This window comes from Aedes aegypti, chromosome 3, assembly GCF_002204515.2.
Source record: "Aedes aegypti strain LVP_AGWG chromosome 3, AaegL5.0 Primary Assembly, whole genome shotgun sequence".
In the NCBI taxonomy this organism is placed as follows: domain Eukaryota; kingdom Metazoa; phylum Arthropoda; class Insecta; order Diptera; family Culicidae; genus Aedes; species Aedes aegypti.
The window spans coordinates 23,879,100-23,887,945 of NC_035109.1; the positions used below are offsets into that span (position 1 = coordinate 23,879,100).

Consider the following 8,846-nt stretch of genomic DNA (forward strand, 5'->3'; position numbering starts at 1 on the left):
GAGTAGATGGTTGATATGACGAATTAGAAATATGTGTTAGTCAGAACTGAAGTTGATTTGTTTGAAATGAACTGTTTTGTATGGAGTGACTGTTTTTTTGACGTTGTGAGCGTGAAGAGAGTTTTGTATTTGTGCCAAGATTTGGCGATCTGACAGAATGTAGATTTTTTTGAGTATGTGACGACAACGATTGTGAGTGGACTATCGATGATAGGATCTGTGATACGTTTATCTGTGATACTCGAGTTGTCGACTTGAGAGGGGGTGTTGAATATATTAGTTTCAGTGTGTTCAATCGACACCTCTCGCACTCGAGACAACATTTATGTTTAGTGGACACACCATGATCATGTTATGTTGTGTTGTCAAATCGATCTGTTATTGTTTATATTTTGATGTGAATAAAATTATTCGTTCGAGTGTCGTTAAAGCGTACACAAGTGTTTTGCTTTTACTCCGGTCCGTAAATTCCTTTCTCGTCCCGCTGTTTGTGTTTCCACTGTGGTGAAGTTTTCAACATCATCGACAAGCGAAAAACGATTTTTTTTTCGAAATCTATGCGTTGAACCTAACTTAGGCCATAGTGCGCTGGACAGCGAATCTGTTGGACTACCCAGCGCACCTTGCCCGAATTAGCTCCGACGCCTAGGTTTGAAGAAAATCTATTTTTCGCGTGTCGAAAATTCCGGTTTTCAACTGTGTGAAAAATATTCACAGAAGAGAGGATCGACGAAGAGAATTAGATCATGCGACTAACGCCCTTATTCTAGCACACGCTTGAAATAAAACAGCAGTTTTCTTTCGAACAGACAAAAGTTCTAGAAAAATAAATTCTTCTGTTTCTTAATTTTGTCCAGTGTTGATAGACTCACACTCAAAATCTCAATCATTACGCTCTCCCGTGAGAGCAAACTCATTAGAGATCTGCTTCGCAAATCTCACGCTTGAGATTTTGATGCAAAATCAACTCAATCAACTCAAACCGTAAAAAATGTTTCAGTCGCAAAACCCGACAAAAACTCGTGAAACCCAAATGTTGTTGTTTACGTTAGAAAGGATTAACATAATTTTACCAGACTAACAAGAAATTATTGCCGTGTGTGAGTAAACTGTGGAAATACGAGACAATGAGTTAAAAAGGTGAGCCAACTCATCCATGATTTTTTGACTGCTGAGTTTCATGATTGACAACTCACGCATGAAAAATCTCAAGCGTGAGTTGTGAGAAATTGAGTTTTTCACAACACTGATTTTGTCAATTATGATAAACGGACGTTTTCATTTTTCTATATTTTTTGTCCGTTCGGAACAAATCTGCTGTTTGGAATTCGGCAAAATGACCGATTCTAAAGAGAACCTTGAATGAAATAAAACATAAAACGAAATTTCCTTTTATATCTGTGCATTTCCTCTCATTTATACCAATTTATACCAGTTTCTATCAAAACGAAAATATACCACCTCGATAGTGTCAAATAATAAGTCAAACTGGCACCCCTTCCCCCGTTGACAGTTCCTTTATTTATTTACTGCACGCGTGTACCAGTTCGGTGCTCCGCGAAAAGAGCAGTTTTTCGTGAGTTTCCCGCAGAAAACGGCCCAAAATGCGTATCGAAACGTGCTACTTCTGCTCCAGTAAAATCTTCCCCGGCCACGGGATGGTTTTCGTCCGGAACGATTGCAAGGTAAGTGGAATATTTCGTAATATTGCACGGGCTAGGCGAAGTCTAACCTCTATGTTTTTGTTTTTGTGCGCATTAGGTTTTCAGATTCTGCCGTTCGAAGTGTCGTCGGGCGTTCAACAAGAAGAAGAACCCGAGAAAGATCCGGTGGACCAAAGCGTACCGGAAGACCAACGGCAAGGAACTGACCATCGACCCGTCGTTCGAGTTCGAGAAGCGCCGGAACGTTCCGGTCAAATACAACCGGGAACTGTGGAGCAAGACGATCGATGCCATTAAGAAGATTACGGAAATCAAGGAACGACGCGAGAGGCACTTTGTCATGGAGCGGCTGCGGAAGGCACGCGATCACGAAATCCACAACGACATCGTGGACGTGCAGAAGAACATTTCCCTGATCCGGTCGCCGGCCGTGGGACTGAAGGAACGTCGCGCCAAGGAGGAAGCCCAGCGCTCGGCCCTGCTGATGGACGTCGAGGACGAGGAGGAGGAGATCGAGTACGTGGACGCCCGCCAGCTCGAGAAGCAGCTGGAGGAATCCGCCGGCCTCCTAGAGGACGCCGAAATGATGAAGGCGTAAGAAGGGGAAAATCGTCACGGTGGGTAGAATGTATGGCTTGCGAGAATAGATTTAAGTTTTCTTTAGAAATTATTCTATATTTAAAGCATTACGAATGAAGAATTAAGCAAGAAATGTAAGACTTGAGCTGTTTAAGGTTTTGGTAGAAGGGAAAGAAAGCATCGAGAGTAGTAGGTCTCTTTTTAAAGACTTGTACACTCTTTCAAGGCATGTCTCTAAAGTCTTTATTAATAGAAAGTATTTATTTTAACAAAATATTTTCTTACTGTTACCGTTTTCGCTATTCTTGCAGTGAATCCTGGTGCATAATCTAGAAAATATTCAAGAGAAACCTTAAGAGACTATTATGCGACCATTCCACAAGTTGTACTGAAAGTTCTTCGCATCCAAGATTTCTTCTAGAGTTTTTATGGAATATTTCGCCTGGAATATTTTCAGGGACTCCCCAAAGGACCCGTCCAACAAGTCCTCTAAGAATTTTCAAGGAATGCTTAGACAAATTGGTAGAGAAAATGCGTAAGCACTCCTATGTTACTATCTTCAGTTATTTCCACAGGATTTTGTTCAGATATTTTTCCACTAACACAGCGCAACAAACATGACATTTTTGCGTGTCTCAAGGATCTAATTATGTGTCTCTAGTAGATTTTGGGTCGCTTAATCTGATGCCGTTCTCAGAAATGTTCCAGCACGTCACAATTTTTAGCTGCAGGTCGCCAAAGTTGTATAAAACATTGGTTTTATTGATGTTTACATGAAATTTAAAGTATCAAACTTTTTGTGATATAATCTACCAAACATGCTAAATACAGGGTGTCCATCCATCCGGGAAAAGCGGGAAAAACACGGGAATTCCATTTGGCCGGGAAATTGTAGAACACGCCGGGAAAAATATTTGTTCCGTGGACAAAACAGAAAAAAATTGACACAAGATACACGACTGTTTGACAACTCAAACTTCGCATTATGAATAACTTTTGGTAAGATGCTAAAGGAATAGTTAACGATTTCTAGTATTCCTAACATTCAAAAATCGTTGGTTCCGTGTTGAGATTTTTGGCATTTTTTTTTTTTCTAGCAAATGATATCGATTTCTTGTGTGATGTTTTAAAGATTTCTGGCGGCATATTGAGCAAATTCAAAGCAGATCTTATGAAATATTATTGACAAGCTTCCGAATTCTCACTCACTCTCACGATAATGGATTTCTCCATCACCACAATTTTCAGCGAAAAGCTGCCTTGCGAAATTATCCGTCTACAAAACAAAGCGAAAATATATAATGGCACAACTCCACAGCTGTGAGAATTTTATTTTATCATTCTCCTCTCCATGGAGAACTTTTCATGTGTCCATCGCCACAAGCAGCAGTTGCTTTTATGCAGGATAGCGTGCACGCATCGCGGCTGTTTTTAGCAATGTTGTAGGTTCGAATCCCGTCGGCGGCACCAGTTTTTGTTTATCCACATAGTGATAATTCTCGGGAGAAGTTGGTGAGCGAAAATATGATGGGGTGAACAAGAAATTATCCCCGGAGTGGAATGATTTTCGTTTATCCTCCATCGTAACTCTAGGGAAAATAAGTGTGAGCGAAAAAAGATATTCACGTGAGGAAGGTTATTCTCCTTACGTGCGAAAAATCGTATTTCGCATCATTGATACGATAATTCAGAACCCTGATTATTGATATTAAAAAATCTTGAAAGGCACTTGAGGATTCCTGACAAGGTTCTAGGCTTGATAGATTTCTATTAAGATTCATGGCAAATTCTTGATGAGATTATTTCAGTAATCATAATGGAAATCCAGACGATAATTGACCAGGCAATTGAAAGTGCTTTAGAAAACCACTTAAAAGTTAAGTAATGGATAACGAATGAAACTTCAAGTCGGTTTTATATAAGAATCTTGGCGGATTTTTTTATTTCTTAGCAGGCTTTAAGCGGTTGGTAGCAAGGTAATCTAAAAAGATTGTCGATCTGTTTTCTTGGGAGATCTAAGTGATTTACTGTTAAACGCCTTGGTCGTTTTATTATTTTTTTTTTCTGTATGGTGGATTTTTGGAGATTCTTATTCATGTTTACGGCTTGGTTAATTATTCTTGGGTAGATGGATTGCTTGAAAGATGCTTTTATGGATGTATGACATTTTTTAATAAGCTTCATAAAGGAACAACCATTCTTATTCATGAAACTAAATAAAGTTATTATTTCTCCTACAGCTTAGCTTAGCTTAGCTTAGACTTACTACACATATTAATGGTTGCTATTCCGTGATTGACCGAAGTCAGTGAAAATGTACAAAGAATCAACTAGAAGTTCGGCTGGGATTGGCCATAATCTTCTTCAGCGTGCATAATTCAGTGCCTCTATTTATACATGGTCAATAACGGCGCCAGCCACGTCCTTGCAGTCAGGTGGGATTGAGGGAAGGAATGTTAGTGTGTAACCATTGCTATTTGGAGACCGTGTTTGCCTCTGCATCTCCACAAAGGTTACTGGGAGGGATGTTTGTTAATGGGGAGGATCGTTGGGTCAAAGGATTCACTTTGATAAGTGATTAGACCTAATAAATAGTTATTTGTCAGATATAAATATGCTTATATGAAAATATAATATTTTCATTTGATATGAACAATTTCTATGTAGAGGAAAATTATGCCGACACTTGAGGTGACGAACCATTCAAAGTTTGTTGAACAAATACCTAAATGTAACATTCCTACAGCTGTCAGGACGAAAGCTTGGGTTATTATATTTTACTTATTTGAAAAGAAACAAAAAACTCAATAGGCTGGAGCATCATAGAACACTCTTATTCTTATGCCGACACTTACAGTGGCGAACCATCCAAAGTTTGTTGAATAAAGTGAACCTTTCGCAAGTCTACATTTATAGTGTCGAACCATTCAAAGTTTTTTTAATTACAAAAATAAAGATAAAAAGAAAGGGGTGTTTTGAAAAAAAATGTTAAACATAAATAATCCATGAATTAGAGTTTATGTCGACACTCACAGTGACGAACCATTCATAGTTTGTTGGAAAATCATATTTACGTCCCCCCGTTGTGCCGATTAAATTTGCAGTCATCCATATTTTATAGATTAGAAATAGTAGCATGAAACAAGCTCACCAATTGATCCGTCATCCTTGACTGAGCAGCAACAATCCACTTTCAGCTTATCTCGTTTGCTCGGCTATACAGAGAAAATAGGCGCACGACCCAAGAGGGAAAACAACTGACTACTGCTCGGGCTTTCTTGACGCACTGCCAAGGAGTTTGAACCTGCCCTCGTCACCCGCTCCCGCAGGAGCAAGCGTCAAGGTCGAAAGATCAAACAGAACTCTAGATAAAATTATTATTTCTCCTACAGCACAAAAACATGTTACTAAAAGTAAATCAATTTTCTGCAATAATGAAAAGATGCAGGATGAAGGAAGAAAAATCGATGAATGTAGATAAGCCCTTATGAAAAGTCTATGTCGAAATGTTCTTTTGGCGAGATATCGTTTCAGCTACTTCCTTCCTAGATTATGATTTTTTCTAGGGTTTTGGGCCATGTATAACGTATAATTTGTAAGGCCTTCCTAGAAAAGATTGAATTGGCTATTGAACTTTTCTCTTTTGTAGTACTAGAGTCAATATTTAGATATTCTCCGTAGTTTTGAGCACCCGACTGAAAATAAATACTGGAAGGTTATTTTCACCATGACAAATACTGTTTTTCACCGGATCCAAAACTTTTATGTTATTATTGACCAAGAATTTGAATTGATTTATCTAAAAAAATCGACGATCTAGTCTAAAAATAATTTAGGCCGTAGTTCTTAGTTCTTAATTGCTGAAAATATCTTTAGTGTTGATCTATGGGATGGTACACAAATTATGTCACGCTAAATTTTAGTTTTTTCGACCACCTACACCCCCCCCCCTGTCACGTTTTTTGTATGAGTTCTCCGAAATTTTTGTAAAGATTGTCACGCTTGGCTTGACCCCCTCCCCCCCCCTCGGAGCGTGACGTAATTTTTGCATGACCCCTATTGGATTTTCCAATAGATCTTTACCACACGTCTGTCCGAAAATCTTTCGGAATTTAAACCAATAATCTTAGGCGTGAGTTCCATTAAAATAATTCGTAAATAACTTAGAACAAGCCCTCCGAATTTGAACATATGGTATGAAAACAAAATAAAAAAGTGGCTGCTTTGCTTAATTCTTAATATTGAGTGGTAACATCCTAGAGCAAACAGTTGCGGAATTTACAAAGCTCCCTAGTGATTAGATTTCAATACCTATTGAATCCTCTACTCCAGGGGTTTTCAGCCTATTTGTCTCGCGGAGCACTTTTTGAAATAAAATTGTTCCGCGGAGCACCTTTCGTTCATCGCTCCGTTTGAAATCAGGTTTTTTACACGCTCGACGTTTTAATTCCTAAGAATATCGTGAAGTAAAATTTGTGTTAGTCAATCCTTCATTAATTTTTATTTTATTTTTGTACTTTGATCTTATCCAAAAAATTATTTCATTTGGCTTTCTTGTTTCAAGGTTAAACTGTAACAATTAGATATCAAAATGAAACTGTATTTGGTTTTTCGTCAAATATTTCAAAATTTGTGGCTTGAAAACCACAGAATTGCTTTGGCTGGAAAATTTTTAGATTTTTGTCGTTAATTCTAACAAATTAGCGAGTTTCTGTAGCGAAATATTTGTTTAAAGCCATTATTGTTGTACCTGAACTGGTTCACCAAAAATTCAGCACTCTCGTAAATGTTTTTATCGAGCAGAATTAGTGTTCCATCATATTTTTAATCCCTTATTTTTTTGGCAAACACTGGATTTCTTCAACTCTAAGGGTTGTTTTCTATATTAAATTCGAGAAAATTACATTTTGGAGCTTAAATTGTGCCATACAAATATATGGGAGTCGATGAACATCATATTTCTAAGCTTCCAATCACAAAAATTCTGCTTAAATTTCCAAGATATATGAAAGATCAATGATGATCGAGACTTTGGCAGCGTGTGTATAAGACTCGTTAAAACTGTGTTTTGTCTGCTATCATAAATTCGAAGCTAAATGAATCCACCTCTGAATTTTCAAGAGCTACAAACTAGAGAAAAAAAAACAGTAGTCGTAAATAAATATTCGATTGATTGGACGCAACCTACGAGTTTCCAATCGAACAAATTTTCAACGAAATCAGTGTTGTGTTCTTGGAATTGATACAATGTTTAAGAATTGTTGCGGAGCACCTGCCATGGCGGAGCACGATATGAAAACCGCTGCTCTACTCTATTTAATCTTATATGTAACTGTCAATACCATTGCAATATTTTCCAATATTTAAAAATCTATATGTAAAAAATGAAATGACGTTCTAAAGTGATCAAAAAGTATAAAGATTTTGAACGGCGAAAAAACCTTTGAATTTGAAAACGAATATTTTGAATTTCAAATCGAATATCAGCTCTTACTGACAAAGGTAAAAATTGGTGGAAAATTTCAAGTTGAAAGATCTTGATGTAGCCCGGTTTAAACAATTTAGGCATCCGGGAAAAATCCAGGAATTGGAAAACTGATTTTGAATGGACACCCTGTAAATAGGACTTGCACTTTCAATTTAGATACAATTTAGTTGAAATTTTACGATAGAATTTAGTTTAAATCGATTTATTTTAACATGCTTGCAGTCTTCATATAAAATTCTTCGTTTCTCTTATATGGCAAAATCCAATACTTTTCGGAACCACCAAACACTAACACTTCACCATCGAATATATTATGAACTTTGTGGATAATTATTGTTTTATACATGAAGTTTGAATTATGTGACAATTAAAGCAATTTCCGTACAAGTTGGCAAACTTGCATGCAAGTTGGCTGAAACAGTCAAATTTTGCATTTTCAACAGTCAATATCTCGAAAACTAGATGTGCCATGATATTTTTGAAAACGGCAATGGACTCAGCAACCCTTAATTTAGTAAATAGCGGTATTTTGGTGCTTGAGACAAAAACGTGTTCCGCAGTGTATTGAAATGATTTCTCCAGTTGTTACAATAGGTTACAATTAAAAATCTTTCAAAGTTTCCTACAGAAAGAAAAGTAGGCCCAAAGTTTTTTTTTTTTTTTGCTCACAAATTCATTTTGCAGAGCAAATAGCAGGTCTCTTTTCAGAGATAGAGATGCAAGTCTCTGAAAAAAAAAATTATTGGAAGGTCTCTAAAGCATCTTATTTTTTCCTAATTTATTTCTAAAGTCACTATTTTTCTGCACCTTGCAGCGAATTCTGATTCGAAATACCTAATAAGGAATTTCCACAGGGATTACTCTGAGAATTGTAGAAAGGAAGGATTCTTTGCAAACTTTATGGAAGAATTCAGATAAATTAATAAAGATAATTGTAAAGGTTTATTTTTGTTCTCATGTGAGTGTTTACTAAAAATAATGTGATATTTTAATACTGTACAAAAATTAACGGTAAAACTAATTTAGATTTTGAAATATTACCAAAAAACAAAAAGTGTCCGGGCATAGAGGACTTCCCCCTAATGTATCGTCGATTAAGCGAATAAGAAAATACT

At 36.9% G+C, this 8,846-nt stretch overlaps 1 protein-coding gene across 1 annotated transcript; it reads left to right on the forward strand.

Moving 5' to 3' along the window:
* The first annotated feature begins 1,502 nt into the window (after positions 1–1,502).
* LOC5576658 (probable ribosome biogenesis protein RLP24) lies at positions 1,503–2,381 on the forward strand. Its single transcript, XM_001656137.2, has 2 exons — positions 1,503–1,685; positions 1,762–2,381. Exons 1-2 carry the CDS (start codon positions 1,605–1,607, stop codon positions 2,260–2,262), a joined length of 582 nt encoding a protein of 193 aa, XP_001656187.1. The 5' UTR covers positions 1,503–1,604; the 3' UTR covers positions 2,263–2,381.
* The last annotated feature ends 6,465 nt before the right edge of the window (positions 2,382–8,846 follow it).

Coding starts and splice junctions, on each gene's coding strand:
- LOC5576658 (XM_001656137.2), top strand. CDS start 1,605: ATGCGTATCGAAACGTGCTACTTCTGCTCCAGTAAAATCTTCCCCGGC. Junction 1,686..1,761: donor TCGTCCGGAACGATTGCAAG/GTAAGTGGAATA, acceptor TGTGCGCATTAG/GTTTTCAGATTCTGCCGTTC.